We start from the raw sequence: 23,532 nt of genomic DNA, 5'->3' as shown, positions 1-23,532 counted from the left end.
AAAAAATGTATCCAATTATACAAGTTCATTCTAGGAGAAAGACTAATTGGACACTTACAGCTTTCTTCGGTTCTATTTTCATACAGGAGCAGGAACTCCATTCCTTTCAATTCCTTTGTATAATTTTTCTCTTAAAAATAGGACTGGGATTTGGCTGGGGGGGAAGAAATCAGAAATTCCAAAACACTCAGCATCAAAATCTGCTAAGAAGATGGTCATGCTTCATTGGTAACACTATTATCAAGGAGAGCTGTTAAGTGAAGCAAGGTACATGCTGAAATACACAACACAAGATTTATAGAGAAAGCTTATTTTATTTTATTGGTTTATAGGCCACACCTACCTTTTCATTAAAAAAAAAAAAAAACAAAAAAAACTATCAACATAAAAATTTTCCAGAGTCAAATATTTAGGTATAACATACATATCTGAAAACTTCTCAACTGAGCCCTAAGTAACAGAGCACTTCCTTTGGCACATTATATTTTAGCAGACAAAACTGCAAATACAACACTACATACGTGCTGCAGCGAGAGGTCCTAATATTCAACCACATTAACACAAGGCTTTTCCATGCTCCAGAAGAGCAAGGATTCAGTGAGATTTTGAGTGGGCTTGAGAAAGGAAAATACCAGGAGGTTTTACATGAGACTGCTTGAGGGAGAAAAACACAAAGATATATTGAAATAAAGTTGTGAATTACTGTTTTGCTAATATATTTGACCAAACATTTACCTTCACTTGGTACTTCTTTCCATGTGCTTTGGTATTGATCTATTAGAGTAGTGCTATGAGAGAGAAGTGCCGTTCCTTCTGAAGACATGGTTTATAAGTTTATTATCAAGAGAATAACGGTAGGGCTGAAGAACAGTCCATACAAGCTACCACTGGCTTGTAACTCACCGAGAGGATTTTGCTCACCCTTTAACACACAGTTCCAATTCATCGGTACATAAAAGATGTCTGGAACTTGTAGTGACTAAATCACAGCACATCAGGCATTGAATGTATGACAACGTAAACAAGACGACTGATAATCTACGTCATTTTGCATCCTGCTGTGCCGAATAAGCTTGCTTTATAAGGGGCATTCCCATTTGAATACAGACACTACAGAATATTACAGCTCTCTGCAGTGAGGAACGCCTGCTCTTTTAGCTTTTAACAGTATTCAAAGCTTGCTATTTTGCTGAAACTGAGATACCAAGGAAAGAACTTGCTCTGACGCTTTGATGTGTTTTGTCCCTAGGTACGCTGCACTGTTACTGGCTGTATCCTCTAAGAAATACCGGTAGTTTACCATCATGCCACAAGAAGCACCAATGCCCCTGGGGCTCGTGTCTGCCATCCAGTTTATCCGCCACATCACAGCGCCATTCTGAAGATGAAAATTTGCTACTGGATTGAGAGCATAGCCACGATGTTTCTCTCCATACAAATACCAGGCACAGAGTCTCATGAACGGCAAATGGAGCACTTGGACCAATTTTTCTGATCTCACCCATTCATTGTTAGTTAAGAGTTTCTTCAGAGTTTCAGTGGTAGGGCCCCCTGTGATCTCAGAGATTTCCTGGCATTCTGATTCAGTAAACAGTTCATTTCTTTCCAGTTCTTTTGTTTGTGAGGAGAGGAGACCAACAAGCCATTTTGTGAATCCTGGGATAGGCGAAAGACTAGAAAAATCCTTTATCTGAGGAAGTTCTTTCTGCAGACAAAAGAAGAGAAAAAAAATTCATGAGTTTTGTCATGACTGACAACAAGAAGTCTGAATGAAAGAACAGCTGATACCCTTTTCTTGATGTCAAGTGAAGACAAGGAATTCTGAGAAGAGAATTTACTGATACAGACAGACGGAAAAAAAAATCATCCCACCAGTAACAGGTTAGTGTCTAAAAAGCACTTGAAGCACTGAGAAATTTTGACAGTGACTGAACTACAGTCCACGCACACCATCTATTTAAAGGAATTTATATAGTGTCTTTCAACACCACATTCTGGTATATTCTTTTATAGACAGACATCAACAAATAAAAAACTAATAATCATGTAAAGCAAAACATACATTAGCAAAACCACGTGTTAGTTTTCAGCACAGCAATATAAAGAGTTAGAGAAGAAAACTGATACCAAAGTCAATCCTGCTGTAAAAGGAGGGGGGCAAGGAACAGAAGGAAGATAAACAAAATGGAACCACCACAGTGTTGTTTTAATTACTGTTCATATAGAAGGAAGCAGTGGTAAGAACAGAGGCATTTATCAACGTTAAGAAAATGTCTTAATGACAACAAAAAATTGTCTTTAAATGACTACAAAACACATTTTTTCCATTTTGAGTATTTCCCAGGTAATCGTTAAAAGAAACCTCATCACTCAAGGGGTTATCTTACACTAGCAAATGTTAATGGCCAGCACACTGCTAAGGTGTTTGAGTTGTACACGCACTGCTTGCACCCCCAGGTACCACTGTGCTCGGCACAGCGGAGCAGTCTGCGTTCTCTACCACGAGGACACAGAAGCCAGGGAAAGCAGGTCTGGCATGCCTCTGCCACATACTGGAGCACTAAGCCATGCAACATTTGCTAATAACTTAGAAAGATAATTGAATGAATATTCAACTGATCATTTACATCTCCTTTCTCTTCCCACATTGAGCTTCCCAAATAGCTTACTGCTGTTCTGCTGGCTTCTGGCCCTGTGGTACACCAGTCAGCTCAAATCTACCACCCCTTCAGTCCTGCGACCCATAACTGCATAAACTGGCTAATCTCACCAGCTCCCGTCATCTGACCTTCATTGGATATTACATGGACATTACATTGATATGTAAGCCAAAGAATTCTTCTTTTACACAAGACAGGAACAAGAAAGGCAGACAGAAATTATAAACACATCCCCAAACTTCCTCTCCCTGGAGAACTGGATGAAGCAAAAAAGCAAATTATTTCATAAAAACATTCACTTCTATATCATATTGAACACAATGACCATTTCTATAATCAGAGAGCCCATGAGATCCTGATCAGGTCATATCCTCAACTAGTATGGCTGCCACGCTTAGATTATATATCACTCATGAGTGTTGATCTCCTGTCGACTTTTTCAAGTCTCCACTAAAGGACATTAAAATATTTTATTTTTAATAGTAATTCTGAAGCATGTTAGTGTAGCAGGATCTGTGAAGTATAACTATCAGGTTTCACTTAATATGCATTTCATAAAAGAAAAAACGCTCTTTGGAAATTTGTGGAAAGATATTTCTATGGAAGGTAACTTCTGACAACATCTCAGTGCTGATTTATACAAATTTAAAGACTGTGCTTATAAAAAAAACATTTATTAGGGTTGTGCCCCTGCTGCAGACCATGGCCACAAGGCGCATGAATATATAAAATCATTTTTATTCAGAGATTGTTTCTTGGAGTAGACTGTTCAACCATTTTAGAAAAGTTTCCCCTCTGCTTTTGAAAAAGAGCAATGACTGCTCTACTCAATTCAAATATATATACTTTATATTTACTTATATACAAACATATATACACACATATGTGTGTGTGTGTATGTATATTTGGAGATATATATTATACACATTTGGATAGATAGATAGATATAATTGGGGCAGAGGAATGACAAAAAAATGAGAACAGAACAAAGCAATCCCATATACTTTAAAAAATTTTTCTCTTCCCACCACCCCCACTCCCTGGATGCTCCCCAAGGACAGCAACACTATTTAATTCACAAATCAGTTCAAAATAAGTTTTTAAAATTTAAGTACGGAATCAAATGCATTCACTAAATCTTCCCTTGATCACCTTTCATCTGGCTCCTCATAATGTTTTTCAATCAAGGAGTATGCCTAGTCATCAAATTTGGAATCCACTTTTCTTTACAGCAGCAGGATCTTAATTAGTATGATAAAGCAGAGTTACTCTTAGACGACCCCTTGCCAGCTACAGTTTCTCTGGATGTCACAGAGACCACAAACTTGCAAATTTTAACCAGGTACAACACTAGCTCCCAAAGACACTACTTTAGCACTATTAGCATGAAAACACAGATCTGGAAAAGAATGGGAAGGCAGAAAGATGGCCCAGAAGTGAGTTTTTAAAGGCTACTGGATAAATGCTTGGAGATATTTGTCCCTGCAGAAAGAGGCTGATAGCTTTCATTTTTGTCAAGATGGTAATGAGCAGCATCACTCGCTGCCTTCCCTTCTCTCTCAGCACCCTGAAAGCCAACCAGTGGTGACTCTGCAGTGACTCGCCTGTAACCTAGCTGCTGAGACAGCGTGCTGTCAGGTGACTTGACCTTTTGCATGCCAGCTCTTACCGAGGCTACACAAATCTCTGCCCAGAAGGGAGGGTCACAACTCCCTTCTGAGGATTCAGTGACCCAGGACCCTTCTGCTTGTCCACACAGTTATGATGGATGACAACACAGCAACCGTCTAGGATGTGACAGACCTGCAAATGAACATGGCATGGGAATGCAAACCTGTAAACTGTAATGAGAAGTACCCTCCTCATGCCAGCATCCTCAAATAGCAGCAAGCTCCTGTCCAAAAAGATTGGATTTCATAATGGGGGTTCATTTTTCTACGTCTTCATTCTCTAACATGCTTTAAAGTTTTCCTTTGGTCCATAATACAGAGAAGATGAGAGGTAGGGATGGATGGGTAGGAGTTTTCAAATTAATGACCTATCAATGGGAAATGCTAGATGTGCTGGTCAACAGAGTACAGATGTTACTATTGTGTGGGGCAGGGGGGGACCACCTGAAAACAAAAACAGGTTGTTAGAAGCTATTCTCCTCCAGGCGGGATTCAAGGAATACAGAACGTGGGGTACTTTGTTTGGTTGGGTTTTTTTCGACCCAAAAAAGGGATTATATTCCTCAAAGGTTGTCCATTTTTTCCAACTATAATATTTGATCCTATAAAAAAGTGCTTCTGACAACACATTGCTTGGGTTTCTTTCATGCATTCTTAAGAGATGTTTGGGGCTGAAACTTGAGAGGGGAAGAGAGGGAAAGTACTGTTGAAATTTGAGAAGCAGATCTTCCAGGTAAAAGGAAAAATGAATTGGACCATGAGAAAAGACTGCTTACCAGCAAGTCAGGTCTAGAAGTCTTCTGCGCTATCTCTGCTAAGAAAGTTTGAAAAGAGAGTTTGAAAACATTATTTTGCTGTTGAACAGGGCTAACAAACAGGGCTTTCCATATAGGAACTGAACCATGCCCACTGCCTCCAAAGGGTAACAATTCTGATCTCACCTCCCAGCTTGCAGAGCTGAGAGGGTAACAATACACAATGACAAAAGTGAAAACAAAGAGTTTCTTTCCATATTTATGTATTAATGCTAATCCCTGTATCAAAGTTGCTAATAAAGTACTGTAATTCTGCATCACAGCGATGATAACTGCTCTGAAAATGGATAGTAAACAAAGAAGTGACCTGTTCACCAATCCCAATCCAAATTATTTATCAGGAAGTTAGTAGCTCCAACTCTATTAATAAACATAAGAGGAGAAATTGTGCATATTTTTTAAGAGAGATAAGACATGGGAAAGTGACCCCATTTTGAAGCTACAGTACTGACTACCACATATCTGATAAATGCTCAAGTTTAGGAGCTTATCTGAGGCGGCCACTTCTTGTAGAAAAAACAAATAGATGCAGTGAAGTGTGCACATTTATGTTGTTGCTAAATTGATGTGCTAGTTTCTACAGCTATTGGTGGAGATCCATTAATGTTTATTTTCTTGTCAGAAGCCCACACACCATTAAGAAGCAGCTGCTCCTTTTTTTTCTTTTGGTTGGGTTTTTTAAAGTTTTTTTTTTTATTTTATTGCAGAAGAGTGCAGATTTCTCACATTATCCATGTCTCATCTGAAACTGTCTTGCACTCTGAAAGCCACAGTCCAAGGTCACATTTTTCATCAATGAAAGCAAAGCCTGTTCAGAAATTATGATCTCCCCAGGTCACCAGATCAAATTAAGGTAGCAATTACCAACAGCCCAACCAAAAAGTTAAAATCTGCCACCAATTGTTAAGCATTCTATTGTGTGATATAGTAGCTATCAGTTTTCTCCCCAAATGCCACAGGCTATGAAATTCTAAGCAGTTTTCTCAAAGGCTTCACCACAGTTATCCATGTCTGTCATCTGCAGGCTGAATTGCTATGATGTACCTTCTGTAGAGCTATAGACCACGTAGAGTGGCTATAAACACATTCCGAATTAAATGTCTGTCTAATGAGAAATCCATCTGTCTACACATTCACCAGCACCTATCAGCTAGCTAGAAATGCATCTGCCTACTTTTCTTCCAGCACCTACTTCGGAGTTTTTATTTTTTGTTGTTGTTAATAGTTGTCTGAAATTACCTTAGAATTCTCTTCATTTCTGGGAGCAATACATGCTTAAAATTTAAAACAGACAAGACATTATTTACATTGTCTGCTCCCTGCATTACATATGTTAATGTAACTAAGAGATTACACAAAAGGCATAGGTAGCCAGTTCTCAGAACTGAACCAAAGTATTATCAGTGGACTAATGAATTCATCCCAACGCCTGCCCAACCAGAATCCAAACAGGAGATACCCAGAGAACAATAAAAACCCATTTACAGAAACACCTCCAAATTATCTGTGCAGCAGGTTTTTGCAAAACGACTAACAAAAAAGAAAAATCTTGGAATATTTAGAGCAGCACACTTCCTCCCAGGATTCCTTTATACGTGAAACAGGCTACTTCCCAGAGGCCCTGTTCTGATCTCCGTTGCATCCCTCCCCTTCACCCAGTCATACCATAATACTTGTGGCAAATGCCAAATCATAATAGCTAGGCACAGATTAAGGATGCAAACTGCTAACTGTGCACATATGAAGAGATGAAACTGAGGGCCTATTTCTGTGACTCAACTTCTTACATCCTCCATCTGCTTAAATTAGTGAAAAACTCAAAAGCAGGGGCCGTTAACTTCTGTGCAATGTCTCAGACTAACAGTGCTTACACCGAGGGTTGTAATCTTCACCAGAGGCACTACTGATGCAATTTTCCTAATGGTACTGATAAAAAGCCATTTGCAAGAAATATTTTCATGATGGAATCTGTACTTGACATTCTTTGAAAGTGAGAAGCATTTCCCTACATACTTTCATGTTTAACAGTGTATGACCAGTTCAAGGAATTAGCAACATTTCTATGTTTGGACCTAATTTTTAGGTCCAAATTTTAGACCTAACTTTATAGGACTCATGTAGAGTCAGACATGCTAGCTCAATGTTTCAATACAGTTTTAAAAATCTTTCCAAATAAGGGCCTCAGCAGGGGAAAAGAAAAAAAAAAAGAGTGGCTATTAGCATATTTCTAACTTAGTGCATGTCTTCTTCCGATCTAATGGAACTTCCCTTATGAGGAATGACAGCTGAGATTTCAGTTTTGAGGTTACAATGGCATTTACAAGTAGAAGTGTCAGAGCGGGTTACGTTAAGGCAGTCACATAAAGGATTTTTACTGGAGGATAAAAAGAGAAGTTTTAAGAGTTTGCAGTGCCTTGGGAAAATATGAGTCCAATAACATTCTGCAGATCAAACAGATGTCCACAAAAGTTAAGTCAAACAAATAGCAAGTTATAAAAGTGTATTAAACATCAACTGTTTGAATGTAATGAAAAACAGAAATTCCTCAACCCTTTCAAATGGTGTCTTCTTCCCCAAGTATTTTATTATCAGTTCAATTAAAGACAGTCTCAACAGATGTAACTTGGGACACTTAGCCACTTAGCAATGCTTTAAAAGAAGACTTGTTTATTACAAAGCAATGCAAAGGTTATATATACATAAACACACACATTTTATATATATGTATTATATATATAAATATATAATAAAAAAAAAATCTTTTTCCAATCACAGACCTCAACTACCTATTTTCACAGAAGCAGCTGGAAGCATGCTTAATGATATGTAATCTCTGACTCTAACAAGATTTTTTTGCCCAGGCCATATTGTTTCAGCTGCTGCCAATATAAAGTCAACTCAGCACTACTGTTGTATCGTTTGTCCCTTTTAAAGTAAGTGGCTATAACGCTGCTCCAAACTGTCCACTCTGAACATATCCTTGGAAAGGCCTTTGCTTATACCTGACCAGAGAGAAAGACAGCACACGCATGCAATTTAATGCACTGAAGTGGAATTTTCAGACTTTCGGAAGAAGGACAAAACATACGACTGATCACATGCCCTGCCTTTGCCCTGCAGCAATTTTGCAATATAAGTATTTTGAAGTTGAAACGCACAGGGCTTTTCTCCACTGAAAGGTGGAGACCACTGAGATGGGAGTCACAAAGTTATACAACGAAAGCTGAATGACTATGCATTATGAAAGTACATCAAATAATTCCTCATCCTAAACAGTGATAACAACAGTGTGATGTTTCAGAGTTACTTCACAGGTGTAAAATACGTAATGGGAGATGTTTCTTGCAGAATTCAAAACAATAAATTCAAGAACACCACTTTGGAACGAAGAGGAAAGAGTAAGGAAGAAAGTGTGAAGTAGAGAAAAGAAAAAAGTATTAACTACATCACAGAACTACAGAAAAATAGTAGAGAACAACATCCATCATGGATAAACTGTCCTGGATTATCTTTCTTCTTTTTAGCACTCTTCAGTCCTACAGTGGTACCAAGAATAGGTCTATCAGCAAGAAAACAAATGGTAGAAATAGAGAAAATACATGGACATTGCTGCACCTTTAAAATGGTTTTAACATGGCCCTTCATTAAAATCACTGTCCATCTTCAACAGGCCAGGGCATTATGTCCCTTTTAACACAGTAGTTAGAGAGTCAAAATAATCATACTCTCCTGCACTTACAAGTGGTGCTTAAAACACTTCTGGATTAGACTTCATCTTTTCACTTCAGACCTCTCAAAAATTGTATAGTTTGCCACCCATGTACAAGAAGGGGGACTTTTGCTGTCCTGGCTTTACAGAATTATTATAAAATACTATCGCATAAGAAGATTTCTGAAATGCGTTGTAACTGCAGCATTCTGCATATTCTTTCTTCACATCCGTTCAGCAGAGACCCGGATAGCCTCACCGCGCATCCTTTGCAGATCTATCTGCTCCCCGTGCCCCCACAAAGTAAACCAAAGCCATGCTTTGATCGTGAATCAGAAATGTGCTGAAAGTCAGTAAGCAAAAGTCTTTTCTTGTGCCATGTTCCCACTATTGTTTTTATTAAACACAACCCCAGTAACAGGGTATGCTTCCGATTTCATAAGACTAGTGAAACCAACACACAAACAAGGAAAGTGACCTCACTCTACAAGGTACAGCTTGGAACGACGCTATCTGAAGTCGCTCCGGTGGCAGAAAATGACTGATGGGGTGCCATACTTTTAAACTGTATTGCAGAACAAAAACTGGATTTAAGATAATACCTTATTTTGATGGTTGTGATTAAAAAAAGTGTGACTGGTATCCAGCTGGATATGCCTAATACTGTACCAAAAAAATGGATTTTATCATCATGCAATTTAACATATTAACCCCCCTCCTGCTTCAGATTTCTTAGATGTAACTAACCTTTCCTTCGCATTTGATAAAAGAAGGAAAGTAAGAGATATGGATCCATTTTCATGCACATCTTATACACTATTAATGGACATAACAAATTAATGATTTTTGTTTTCTGAAGTTAATGTCAAAACTACTGTGGCTAATTCTCTCGACTTAAGCAAAAAACCTTCGATTTATAATGAAGCCTGACTCAAGAGTAGCAAGAAATACCCATCAAAGAATGGGACATAAGTGTGCTAGGTATTCTATGCCCTAGAAAGATGCATGTTAATTCATTACAATAAAACATTAATGAAAACCTTATGTATTATAATATGATTCTTATAATGTTTCATAAGTTTTAGGGCAAGCAAGAAAAAAACAAGTCACTGAAATCTGTAATTACAGAATTCAGATCTACTTCACTTCCTACAAAAAGGGACAACTGCAGAAATACTACTCTGACTGAAATTTATATAGTTTAAAAACCCATGAAACTGGGATCTTCCCTCTTGAACACTAGTTTGATTCTTAGGGTAATTTCTGGCTTTTAAAATAGTTGGATGGATAGCCAAGTGAATTGGGGGGGAGAAGGAAAATGGACTAAGGTGCCTTATTATTCAGATGCGAAGTCTACAAGGCAATGAACACTTTAGAAGTGAGACAAGATCAGGATGGCCAGCATTTATCTTTAAAAGGTCTGATCAAAAGGTGAAAAAAAGAAAAATCGGACCTGTAAATAAAAGCTGGTTTTAATGGGTTATTTAGTCAGATAGAACAACCGGGTCATCTACTCTGACCCCCTGTAATAACGGCCCGTGCTCCATTTCATAAATTTTCACCTGCACTCAGCTTGATAAATGTCAGATTGACTGAAATATAGTGTCAAAAAAGGTATTTGGTCCTGTTCTGAAGATACAAACAGATTAAAAATCCCAGCAATGCACGACAAACTGTCACTGTTTGTCCACCCAGCCGGAATAAATTATATCCATGCAGCTTCACAAAATACATTTTTGGGAATAGGGATGGGGAATACCAGAAGAGAAAGTTATGGCTGTTCCTGAATCACAGGAAAACAGCTTATTTCAAGTGTTCATAATACCTTTAAAGATTTTACTCCATGCCCAAAAAGATAAAATAGAGTATCTCTTTGCAGGTATGCAACATCCTGCTACACAGCAACAGTCAGCAAGAAATCATCTTTCTTGCAACAGCACAAATACGAAGAAGAAATATGTACCTCATTTACGTAATTTAATACTTTTCCAGGTAGCTGAATTATGTTTTAAATATTATAAATATATATACAGTCTAAGTTTTGCCACAATTTCATAACCAATTAATTTTAAGGATGTTGATTTCAGATTCACCATATAAAACTTTACTCATAGCAACATATCTTTCACAATAACTTGAAGCAGTATATGAAATTTAAGCAAGAAGGAAGAATGCTATCTTTGGCATTATATGAAATGTGTTTAGTTTTCAATATTAAATAAATTATTTAAGCTTGAGGTAATAATATTGTGATTAAGATGCATTTAAACGCTCTTCAGCCAAAGTGTTTGCTATTCATTGCATATTTCAGAGACACTGAGAGGGTTGGATTTTACAACGTTTAAATGTAGAAACTTTGTCGTAATGTCTTAAATAAGGAGCACGCTCTTCCATTGAACATGTCAAATTTTAGTACTTGCACATAGGTTATTGAAGTACAGTATCTCTATTTGCCTGTACAACTCACTCATAACTTTACTAGTATTGTAAACAACTTGGCTATGGACAAATACGTTGTCAACGGGGTTATTTTATGAGAGTAACTCAATCCTCCAGAAATTATTTTTCAGATGCAAAAGCAGGTAACTGCATGAATTTATTCAAATTTCGCCTCAGTCAAGATCAGACAGATGGCACAGCCTAATTATACCTGGACTACCGCACTTTAGACTGTTCATCTAAAAGCCATTTCAAAAGCAAGAAGCAACAAAATTCAGCCAAAATACCCATGAGGAAAAAAAAAAAACACCTTCAGGCCAGGCAGCTATGTTGCAGCAGTTGACTAATCGATAATTTTGCATAAGTAATAGTTTGATGCATTCAAGTTTAAGTTATTTTTGTAAATAAAACTGAAGTTCTAAACTACAGATTATTTTCTAAACATCACTACAAATCCAGATGTTGGAAGAAAGAACATAAAGAAGGGTAGTGACCACTGCCTTTAAGTGGCAGCTTTGTTAATATCTCAAGTATTAAAGACTGTTAAACGAAGTAGTGTACTTAACAGAAATCTTACTCTTTCACAGCACTTTGTTTAAATGAATTTTCATTCCTTTCCCCAGCCGCTTGGAAACAGGTTCTCCAAGAAGTGCCAAAACTGCTAACAATACTCCCATAACTTGCAATGATATTATATGAATTCACAGAACTGATTTGCAATAAAGCAAATGAATCCTGTGACTTTCAAGAGTTGAAGACTTCTTCCTTCCTGTGTAAAAAGAAGTGTCCAGACAAAGAACTCCTCCTGCCCTTTTTGTTTTTGTTTGCACACATATTTACTCAATCAAGCAAGCATGTGCATTGTATAGATAGCAAATGGCAATTCATTTTAACAAACAAGAAAAAAGAATTACGTAAAGGAAATATCTTTGTAACAGCAGCGTCCATGAGATTCTGAGAGAGGAAATATTGACCTGGGGACCGGAAGGGAACCTGTTCGCCAGTGTTAACACACTCAACTGAGAGACAACAGTAAATCATATAATACACTACGTTGTAAAATAAAACTAATTTAAGCTACCTTCACTTTTGACTTTTCACAATTTGACTTTTAATCAACCTATGCATGTGATTAGACAAACACAGTTCAATCAGTGCATGTCAACAACATGACAGTATTTACATCTGGCAGTCATTAACCAACAGCAGAAAACATTCTTCCAACTCTTTCCACACCTTCAAAGATTGAAAGCATATGGGAAGACCAAGCAGCTCCTCACCCTGAGCAATGAAACAGAATGGAAACTAATACAGGAATGCAGGGGAGCACATTAGCCAAACAACATCTCAAGTGCAACTTGCCATACCTACCTGCAGCTCCTTTACAACCCGTTTGATGAGGTAAGTCCCAAGCTCCACACCCTGAAGTCCCTGCTGCGTCAAACTGATTGAATAGAAAATTGCTGCTGTAATTTTGTCCAGATCTTCTGTTTCTATAGGGTAAACTTCTTTCACTATGGCCTGGGAAAATAAGAATCAAAAGAGGTTAGTGTTGGTTATTACTATCATTATGGGGGACGGGGTTCTTCTTTTCAACTTTCAAATATAATTAATTTTTTTCCCACTGTTTTATTCAGTGACCTCTGTGAGGAACAATAAAGTTCTGGTCAAAAATAAAGAGTAGAAAGAAGACCTGTTTACCTATTAGCAAGTACAGGAAATAATAGTTGTACAAATTTTCAAAAGCACTCATAATTACTTTGAAGTTTTAATCTCATTTACTTTCTTTTCTCATACCACCTGCACTTGAACAAAAACCCACAATAATTTATATAACAGATATTCAGAGAATCCCTGTAATTTCTTAAGAGAAAAGCCAACTGAGCTGTCATTTCTTAAAAAAACAAAACAAAAAAAGAAAAACAAACTACTAAATGATAATGCTAATTTGACAGCCCTAACAAAAATATTTTTTCAGCAAACAAAAATGCCTCCATTTTCAGTTTCTAAATACTGAGACTTCTTATATAGGCAATTTTATCACCCACAGCAATGAAAGTTGGGTGCAGTAAGGAATGGAAAAATTTGTACAATAAAGGATAAATCACTTAGAGTCAGTAAAACAAAGTCAATGAGGGGGGCTGCACTGTTTCTTTGCACACTAGAAACACAAATTAGTTTCAGGAATGTGTAGAGCTATGTTGTATTCAGAACTGTACCGAGACAATAGATCATCTCAGAGATGATTTCTTGAGAAAAACACATCCATGGAAGCAATTACATCCAAATCACTAATTTTTTTCCTTAAACTAGGACACCATTAGCACCACATACCACCTACTGTTTTTCAAAATTATAGGAATAACAAATATTCCCGAAGTATTAGAAATTATGGTTTCTAAAAGGTATTTACTGCAATTTGAGCAGTTTGTTGTGTACTGAACGTAGCTGTGACTGTACCTGGATGCTGCTGGAGATTTCACTGGTTAGTGCCACATGCAAGACTATCAGTGGTTCTCCTGGGATTGCACAGTGAGAAAAAAAGTAGCACCTTCTATACGACCCAACTCGACGCTTCATATCAAGCCAGTTTCTAACAGGATGCACAGCTTCAGAACTCAATGGAAAAAAAATAAAATTATATTTTTCATTTAAAAATGGAAGCCAGCTGACCACCGTACAAGCTCAGTACTCTTCCCATTGATATCAATGACAAAACTGTCAGATCAAAAAATGAGAATCAAGCTATAAGTGAAAAAAGTAAAACCCATCCTGAAACCGTGACAAAGTTGAATATAAAGTGTATCTTGCATATCCAACTCTCTCCAGCTTTCTTTAGGGTAAGTTCATTACACGTTTGAGATCTCACTTGCACTTTGTGTTTGATATAGGATACCACATTCAGATCACTGTATCACTGAATGAGTCTGGACACACTTCTCTTCAGGAATTAGTTTTCCCAACTATGAAATAGAGATACCACAATCATCCTTGTAAAACATTTCAAAATTTTCACATGAAAGCGCAAAGAGACTTCTGACAGTAATACTGCCTAGTGTATATTTTAAAAGTTCAATTTGACATGTATTTCAAAATATTTCTGCTCTCCTACTCCGAACTATTCTAAAACATATTTGCCACTGACACACCAACCCCCACACCATGGTGTCATTTGTTTTTAAAAGGATCTAGATGAGAGTCAAGGGTAGTTTGTAAATTATTCTTTTAGAAGGTTCATGTAATGTACTGCGTAGAAACAAGAAGGTGACACGTTTCACTTCAACCAGTTTTAGTACCTTATCCAAATGCTTTAATATATCATCTTCAACAACAGATACACTTAGTTGAAACTAAACATGCTCAAATTTCTGCTAGCACTCCCACAGTCATGTCTTCAAGGAATCATTCAAAGTGTTGTTTTCCCTACTACTTACTGAAGGAGTCTAATGTGTATGCCAAAATACCCTGAAGACTAAGCAAGATAGTACTAGCTATTTTTGTTTTGAAAATCGAGGTTGTGTAAGCATTCTGTTTTCTTGGCCTCATTGACATTTAAGTCATGTACCTTCACAACTCCTTCTTTAGAGATTAATTTCAAGCTTTTTAAATGACAAACCACCACACAATGTAACTTTTATTCAGTCATCTTCTACTTGATCAATACAATTTTGAATATTTAAAAAAATGTCAGAAATAAATATTGTAGGTTTTAAGACAAGTTTATTTAAAAAAAAAAAAAGAGGCAAGAAAACCCAACCAAAGTGCTCTCTCCATACAGAGTTTACAACTGATTCTGGGCACCTCACCTCACTGTTTCCAGACAGGATGGTAAGCCCTATTACATTAGAAGTAAAAAATGCTACGGAGTGTTCTGCATCCCGTGCTGCATCAGACTTCATAAATATTGGTTCTGCACCAATTCTGTCGCTCAGGGAGGACAGAGGGGAGAAGAAGGGGGCAGTGGTTATGGAAGCGGTGGCAGCAGCAGCAGGTGAAAGGGAGTGTGAGAGGCAGTGCAGCAAGGATCTTGGTTTGTAGGAAAAGTAACAGCAGCACCTCTGGGAATGTGAAGAACTGAGCAGGAGGGAAGGAAACTAATCTAGCTGGAAAATGAAGCAGTCTGCAAGCGTGGCACATGAGCTGACAGATCAAATTATGGGACTACGGTCCTCTTCACCATTTACTTAATTCAGGTTTAAAAAGAGTGCTCTTTAGCAACTTCAGTGCAACTATCCCTTAATGATACTTTGCCTATTGTTCAATATTGAAAAGTGTATCTTGAAAACAGAGGATCTGTACAATCATGTCTGCAGAAAGTTCCCATCAGCAAGTGTTAGCAATTTTTAGCACTTACTCACTAATTTTTTGGAGTACTTCACAAGGTGATTGCCAAGTGACCCGTTCCAAATTTAGGAATCCTGTCGAAAACCATTCTGAAAGCATGTTCTTTAGAACTCCATTCATTTCCTGCAAAAAGAAGAAAAATTGACTCTTTTGATAAATAAGCAGGTGGAACTTAAGAATGTGGGCAAAGACAGTCTCGATTGTTTCAAACTACAACACTGAGAAGTTCGGGGAAACTAATGCTTCTGTTTGAGAAGATTAACTGCAAAACAGCTCAAGCTTTCCTCATATAGGACTAAAACAATGCAAATATTTACCAGATACAATGAATTTACAGCCAGTAGTAAACTGCAGATAGGGAAATGGAAGAGAACACAAAACAAAGAAGATGAAAAGGAGATACTAAATAGAAGTATTTGAAGTCTTGACAATCAGGCAGCAGTTGCAGAGCTGTTCAGATGCGTTAATTTAAATACCATGAAATTAATCATGGGAAATTTGACAGAAATAAGGACTTGAAATTTCTACTACCTATATTAGTTTTAGTTGTCTAAAATTTCTCATTTGAGTTTAGAAAGACTTCTTGAACTCAGCTCAGCATGGATATCTCTTTAAGAAATTCTAGGGCTTCTTTTTTTTTCTTTCTTATGTTGCTTTGTCTATAGGATACAATATGATACTACCAACAACTTACCAGCAGCTTGGTCAGAACTTTCTGACTTACATTCATTTACTTAAAAAACAAAAACTCCTAAGCTTCTCTTCAGACCTTTATTAAATAGCCAGTGCTATACAAGAGAGACAAAAAAATATGTTCCAATGTACTTTGGCTTGCTACATTTAAGCAAAAACAACAAAAGCAAAACATAAATCCATCCAGAAACCAACAATTACTACTTGAAACATCTTTCCAAAGTCGAATTATAGTCTCAGAACTTTCCTGTGAAAGCAAAAATATTTCCTATCATATCCTAAAAAAAGATGAAAGTCATAGAGGTACTTTTTAAGAAATACACATCAAAGAAGGCTCCTGTTGGCCAAATATTCCAAGATGGAAAAGAAAAAAAAAAAAAAGGAAAAGACTGCTTTTATGACCAAAAGCTAGTTTAATTCAGCATACTAAAAAAACTTGAAAATTTTCAGACCCAGACTGTGCTTGCAGCCAACTGAAATCAGGTATTCCAATTTATACTAATCCACCCAACATTATAATTAAATTAACTCTTTCCAGAAAAAAAACTTAGAGCAAAGTTGATGATGATGACCACACTAGTGGCATATACAAGGTAAATTCATGGAAAATCCTGGTTCTTTTCCATACCTGAAGTGCAGACTCAAATTTTCATATAGAAGAGTTTCAGTTTCCTTTTTTCCTACGAACACCTTTTATGTTTACTAATTTGTGTTAGCCAAATACATTAGCGTTTCCATTTGGCATATACCTTTGTCTGTGCAGAAATGGCTATTATACAAACCACTGAGAAGAAAACAGACATTTGTCTCCATAGAACAATAACATCACTTCTTTCATGCGTGAAATTTTATACCATCTTTCTACATTTTTTCAGTAGCACCCTCATAAATACAATGAAAAAAGAGCTTGTTTATCGAAGCATAAATTAACAAATACTACAAATACTGAAAATGTCAAAGACATCATTCCAAAGGCATGGAATATCCACAAAGTCTTCCAAGAAGTCAAATCTGCCAATATTTGCAAATTGGTTCCAACTTTGTTGCTCTTTCTCAGTAGGGCTCTCTTTCAGTTATGTAATACACTAGGTAGATGTGCTGAAAGTCAGCTGTACTTTGACCTGCACCTGTACCATCATTAACAAAGCTGAACATGCTAGTAAAAAATATTGTTAAATGAGTAGGAAACCAAAATAACCTAAACAAACTCATCTTGAAGTGTGCTTACAGGGTAAGCAAACCCCATGGGAAAATGATGAACGCTACAGAACTCCCCAGCATAAAAAGTAACCTCTGAAGAAAACGTGATTGGGACCATCTGCCACAAGTATCACTGAAGAACTGAGAGTTAATCACATTAAGCAGAATCCTCCCTAGTAAAGGACAGTCCGCCCAGTTTTTCACTGACTTTCTGATCAAAATACTCCTTCCTTCTCTGTCTCAAGGTAACATCATTGCACATAACAGCAGCTAGAAGAAAAAAAAAAAAAAAAAAATCAACAAAGAACACGTAGCCTAATAAAGATAAGTGACCTTAGAAAGGACTAGATCAGTGATGTTGAAACTTTGCAGCTAGGAGAGCCTCAGAACTTATTCTGGTGAGAGAGGCGTATGCCGCATACCTTCCCCTGCCCAATACTTGGGCATGTGTATGTCCATTGCACACGTACAGCAAGTCTGATGATCCTGGGGGCTTACTGCTCATATTTTATAACTGTGCTCCTGTAGTATCCCCAAAAGAGCAGTCTGCAACTACCAAAATATTTCAGATTGTCAAATTTCTGTAACATATTACCATGAAAAACACAAAATGACTGCTGGCTCAGGGCACTTCAATACTGGACACGTTCTGACAGAACACCTTAGGGTAGCAGTAATCTACTCAAGGAAAGCAGTGTTTTTGCCGATGCTTCCGTGCCAGTGGATTAGAGAAAAAAGTGCCAGGTAAAACAAGCTGTATTAAAAAAAAAAAAAAAAAAAAAAAAAGAATTGTCTGCATTCAAGCATCTACATGAAGGGCTCAGGGCTCTTTCTGGCATGGCTAGGTCACTCAGGAATTGCAGCTCCTGAGCAGTACAACAGAGCAACCTCAACACAGCCTGCATCACCAACAGCTTCATTGGCAAAAGCTGAATCTGAGTTGAATCTTAGTCTCATCTACAGAGTTATCTTCCCCCCCCCCCCCTTTAAATACATTTTTCCACTCTAACCGTACAGGTATAACTCAAAAAGAGCATTCTGATTGCTTTGTTTATTCTGGCTTTAAGGTAGTTCCCTTGTGAATCCTTGTTTCTGCGCAGCTCTGAAGTTTTTCAAAATAACTATAAATCATTTTGAGCAGATATCCCTAGGTGTAGCGAAAGTCTCTATGTATTTCAGGGTTGTTTGTTTTCTTTTCTTTTGTAAGGGCACCCTGTGAGCCAGAAAAATAAGCCAGAGTTGTCAGAGCTGGGGTCAAACTAACCTATTCCTATAGCTCTCCTGTCATCCATCTGCTTTCTGGAACACCAACACCATTTCAAGCTGCGGTCCAACAGCTAGTAAGGAAAACTGCTGATGGCTGCACTCCTGCTAATCACTATTTTGAACATACTGCTCTGCATCCACTGGCAGTAACATGGCTCAGATGGCAACGACCAATCTGGGAGAAAGCCAGTTATACTACAGGGAGATTGATAAAAGCAGAAAAGGAAGGAATCTGATACATTTTGCTTTTTTGAAGTAGCTACAGGTTTAAAAAAAGTACACTCTCTGCAAGAGGATATAATGATGCACTCTGTGAACTGAAGGTTACTTTTGAAGGTGTAGAATGCATTATAGAGTTATTTTTAGGTCCAAGATACAGTGATATAAAACCAATGCAACTGTAACCATAGAAGAAAGTAATGGCAGGAATATTGTTTATAGGAATTACAGCTGAATTTAAGTAATTTATCAGTTGTAAATAATAATGCTTTATAAAATTACAGTGCAGTCTGAAGCCGAAAGAATTACATATGTTGACAAAACTTAGCACAGAAAGACATTAAGTATTTATGCTTTCCAAAATCATGTTTAATACAAGTCATCTGAACAAAATGTTGAGTTGTATTTAATATCATACTGTGTTAAGTCTCTGAAAGGTTTGATTCGAACGTTAATATTCTCAAGTTAGGTTCTCTTATTTCATAAATTTAGTGGTAAGTAAATTCTTATTTTCATCCCAGAGGCCTTTCTAGTCATCAAATTACACTTAAATATTTATCTTTGCAAGGAAAAGGATTGGAGACATTTCATTTAAAAAATAAATAAATAAAAAACACCCAACATTTGTTATTCTGAATTCCAATTTTAAAGTTGAGTGATGAGGCATACTCAGATTAGCACTTAAAATTACTCAGCTATACTTTGATTTCTATTAGATAAGTATAATAAGTGTGATTTTTCTCATTCCATGTTCTTGCTATAAGACAGCAAAATACAGGCTTTTCGATCTCCACATGACCTCCTTATTTTGGGAACAACAAATGGGAAAACTCTTAGAGGAAAATTTAGATTAAAAGTTTTGATTAAGGAAATTTGCCTTTCTGATGAGAGCTATTTCACTTTCGCTCTCAAACAAATAAAAAACCCTATAATGAAAATTCATGTACAGATATTCATAGATAAACAGATAAACATAGTATTAAACAGCAGTAACTAACACTCCATGTATATCAAACAGATGGCTCAGTTACTGCTAGTTGTTGGTTGAGTAACTGACAATACTATATATATATATAAAAAAAAGTAATTGGCTAGGCCTTTCACAGTTCAGGAATCTTTCTCCACGGCTTTGGAATGTTTGAAGTTTTAAGCCTGATCTGCCTCATTCAGGCATGGTGATCTATACACCTATTTTGGTTTTGCCAAGTATTTCAGTTTCTTTGTTTTTTTCCAAATTAGTTTTAACATATAGATACAGAATCCCCTTGGTGAGATACTGAAAGATCAACCCATCAGCAAAATGGCATTAAACAGTGTCACACAAATAAAAGGGGACTGTTTTACTGGTTCCTGCATTGCTAATACTAATCACTTCCATTAAAAAAAAAAAAAGCACTCAATTGAGAAAAAGACATCAAAAAACATCAAACATGAGCTAGGGAAGTTTTCAGCACTACCATTGTCACTGTATTTTTTCATCTCCCCTTTTTTCACACCATTTTGCTCTGCTTTAGACAATGAGTAAAGTATGCAAAAACGTTTTCAAGTGACCTTATCACCTGTATATGTTATTTTATTGAAAGCTACTGAACAAACAGAACACACCAATGCTTCATCAACCAATATCTAACAGTGCAAACTGCTTCTATGTGTTGATGTTTGAGCATATATAAAAATACTTTATATTTACACTACAGTAGTGGCTAACCCTCATTTTAACAGGTCTTTCAAAACGCAAAGTAGAGATTAAGGACTGTCTAAGAAACATTTCAGACAGTTTGGGCAAAAACAAAATCCCAGTAGGCTTGATAACGCATTCTGTAATTTTCTTCCAGCATCAAGAACAAGTCAACATGCCGTCAAGTGCAAAAGAAGACTACAAGAACAGGTATGCAGAACGAAGCCCAGTCGTAATACACAGCATGAAACCAAGCATTCCAAAACAATATTTGGAGAAGAAAATGCAACAAAATGCTTATGACACCCTTTTTATTGAAGCTTTAATTTTGAAAACAATATTTTCCTACATTCAAATGGGTATAATGTTTCTGAGCATACTGTATCAGTTGATATCCATGCATTCAGCTGTTTTATACAGATTTTTATTTTGCTAATTTTTGCAACATCCATCTGTTTTTACTTAAGATGATCCAACTGGATGTGGAAACCAATCACAGAACATTATTAAATTATGTGATGTCTATTACCTATCTTAATTGGCAAGTAATTGCCAGCTTTTGCTGCTATTTCAGTTATATGGTGATGGTGTTTAATTTACAAACATGCTGTATTTTTCTAGCAAATTTAAGAACCCAGCAGCGATGCCAAAAACATCTTTTTCTTGTCCAACTTGTTTTGGATCTGAATATCGACAAGCAAGTTATGCTCAGCACATCTGCGCAAGTCGCTGTCTTCCAAATAGAGCCTTTACTGCCTGCTGGGAAACACTTTCATCAAATACCTGCCACTATTTTCTGCTACATCATTCCTGCTCCCAAAGCCACAGCATGGCGCCATGCTGCCTCACATCACCTCTGGCGACGTCCCACCTCATCCATTTCCTCCGCAGGCCCAAGCTGAGTCATGACAAGTCCTTTCTCCTAGTGATATCCTTCATCGTTAGCACGAGGCGGTTGCTTTGTCGCTTGTGGCACTATATCAGGCTCATGAGTCACGCTGCTGCCCGTCACTTTCCGCTGCAGCGGGTCACTGCTCGACGGGTACATCACCAGCTGCATTACCTTACGCCATGCCACACCACCGTGGCACTTCTTCCCTTGCCATAACACGACCCTATTGCAGGTCTCCTACTGCCGATGGCTTTGGAAAGCCCATGGCTTCGCACCGCTGGACGCGCCCTCCCTGCCCCTCCGCACAGGGCAGCGAGGCCAGCTCCCACCAGTGCCAGGGCCCGTGGCGAGGCGCTTCGCTCTCACGCCACGGAGACCCCGATGGCGAACGGGATCCAAGGGGGGACGCGGCCCACCGGGCCGGCTCCGCGAGTGGCACCCGCGACGCCCCAAACCACGTCCCCTCCGGCCCTCACCTTGACGTGCGGCCCGTCCACCGCCTTGGTGGCCAGCCCGTCCACCAGGTCGCCCCGCAGCTCCACCAGGAAGCGGAGCCCGCCCTCGAGGCGGCCCAGGTGCTGGAAGAGGCCGCGGTACTGCGGGTTCAGGTAGTAGCGGAGCCGGTCCTCGGCCTGGAGCAGGGCTCCCGGCTCCCTCCCCTGCTCCCGGGCCTGCAGCACCTTGGCGCTGAACTCCGCCACGCGGCCGTGGTCCACGCCGAAGTCGCGGGCCAGGCGGGTGAGGAGCTCGGCGCGGCGCGGCCCGGCCTCCAGGCCGCGGTAGTAGCGCACGAACTCGGCGCCGCGCAGCTCCGCCGGCGGCGGCGCCTTCTCCTTGGTCTCGTAGGGCGGCAGCGGCGGCACGGAGCGGCTCAGCAGCTCCTCCATGCCCGGGGCCGCGGCGGCGGCGGCGGCGCCCTCGGGGCCGCGGCGCGGGCCGGCCGCCACCGAGACGCGGCGCAGCCCCCGCGGCGCAGCCCAGGGCCGGCGCAGGAGGCGCCGCGGGCTCAGGCAGGGGCCCAGGCGGTTCATTCCGCCTCCTGCGACAGGCGGGGAATGCCCTGCAGCCGGCCAGGCCGCAGCGCCGCCTCCGGGCCCCGAGCCGGCGGGCTGATTGGCTGGCGCTGCAGACTGCCAGTCCTCCTCACCAATCGGAAGCGAGAATAGGAAGGGCGTGAGAGTGTGGCATGGGGTGGGAGGTGTGTGGTTCGGGCGCCATCTTGAGTGTGGCGCGGAGAGTGGCGGGCCGTTGCGAGGCCTTCCTGAGGCGGCGTCTCGCCCCGTGATGGGCGCTGCGCCGGGCCCCGAGCGGGCCCTTTGCCCGCTTTCTTCTTGCCCGCCCAGAGCTTTTCTCCCCTTGAGTGTGCTTCCCTTCACTGTACAACCCCACGGCCTTCTCGCCCGTCACTTCCATCCCTCCCACAGTCGGGGCTGTTTCCCCCGCAGCCCGCCCGTGCCTCAGGTAGAGGCCTGAGGTGAGAGGGGCGTCACGTCACGTCGCGCCTGGCCTGTGGCACTGCCAAGGTGATTCTGGGTGGCATCAGTCCCAAAAATGGTTTGTCACCACTGTCTCATGAAGTCAGCAAACCGGGGCTCCTGGAAATCTGCAGACTCATCTGTGGATGTGGGTACAGGGTTACTGCACAGCCTCAGGGAGCCGGAGCCCCCGCCAGTGCCTGCTCAATGTGAAATAAGTGCAGGAAATTGCTCAAATTGGGTTGCATAACCCGAGGACGCAATCTTGCAAGTTCAGTGCCCTTTGGTACCCGTAGCAAAAAACAGGACTATTCATGAATAAAGCTGAATACATACATATTTTTCCTGGTTCTGTAGCTCCAGTCTTACAGAGGTATCTCCTGTTGACGTCCCTCCTGCCTCCATCCTTACAGTTGTTCTGTGCCCATTAAACCAAGCAAAACAGAGAGGTCAGGCGGATGTCAATGAGATT

The 23,532-nt window shown here is 39.4% G+C and overlaps 1 protein-coding gene across 1 annotated transcript; it reads right to left on the bottom strand.

Moving 5' to 3' along the window:
* Positions 1-294: 294 nt before the first annotated feature.
* Positions 295-22,619, bottom strand: MLYCD (malonyl-CoA decarboxylase). The gene is made up of 5 exons (XM_067302421.1): positions 22,062-22,619; positions 15,648-15,760; positions 13,754-13,910; positions 12,665-12,814; positions 295-1,705 (listed from the first exon to the last, which is right to left on the bottom strand). The coding sequence occupies exons 1-5, from the start codon at positions 22,614-22,616 to the stop codon at positions 1,172-1,174; spliced, it is 1,509 nt and encodes a 502-aa protein (XP_067158522.1). The 5' UTR covers positions 22,617-22,619; the 3' UTR covers positions 295-1,171.
* Positions 22,620-23,532: the final 913 nt, after the last annotated feature.

Source organism: Apteryx mantelli, chromosome 10 (assembly GCF_036417845.1).
Source record: "Apteryx mantelli isolate bAptMan1 chromosome 10, bAptMan1.hap1, whole genome shotgun sequence".
Lineage (NCBI taxonomy): Eukaryota > Metazoa > Chordata > Aves > Apterygiformes > Apterygidae > Apteryx > Apteryx mantelli.
This window is presented reverse-complemented; position numbering and strand designations above follow the sequence as displayed.

Coding starts and splice junctions, on each gene's coding strand:
- MLYCD (XM_067302421.1), bottom strand. CDS start 22,616: ATGAACCGCCTGGGCCCCTGCCTGAGCCCGCGGCGCCTCCTGCGCCGG. Junction 13,911..15,647: donor GTACTCCAAAAAATTAGTGA/GTAAGTGCTAAA, acceptor TTTTCCATTGAG/TTCTGAAGCTGTGCATCCTG. Junction 1,706..12,664: donor GGGTTGTAAAGGAGCTGCAG/GTAGGTATGGCA, acceptor TTTTGTCTGCAG/AAAGAACTTCCTCAGATAAA.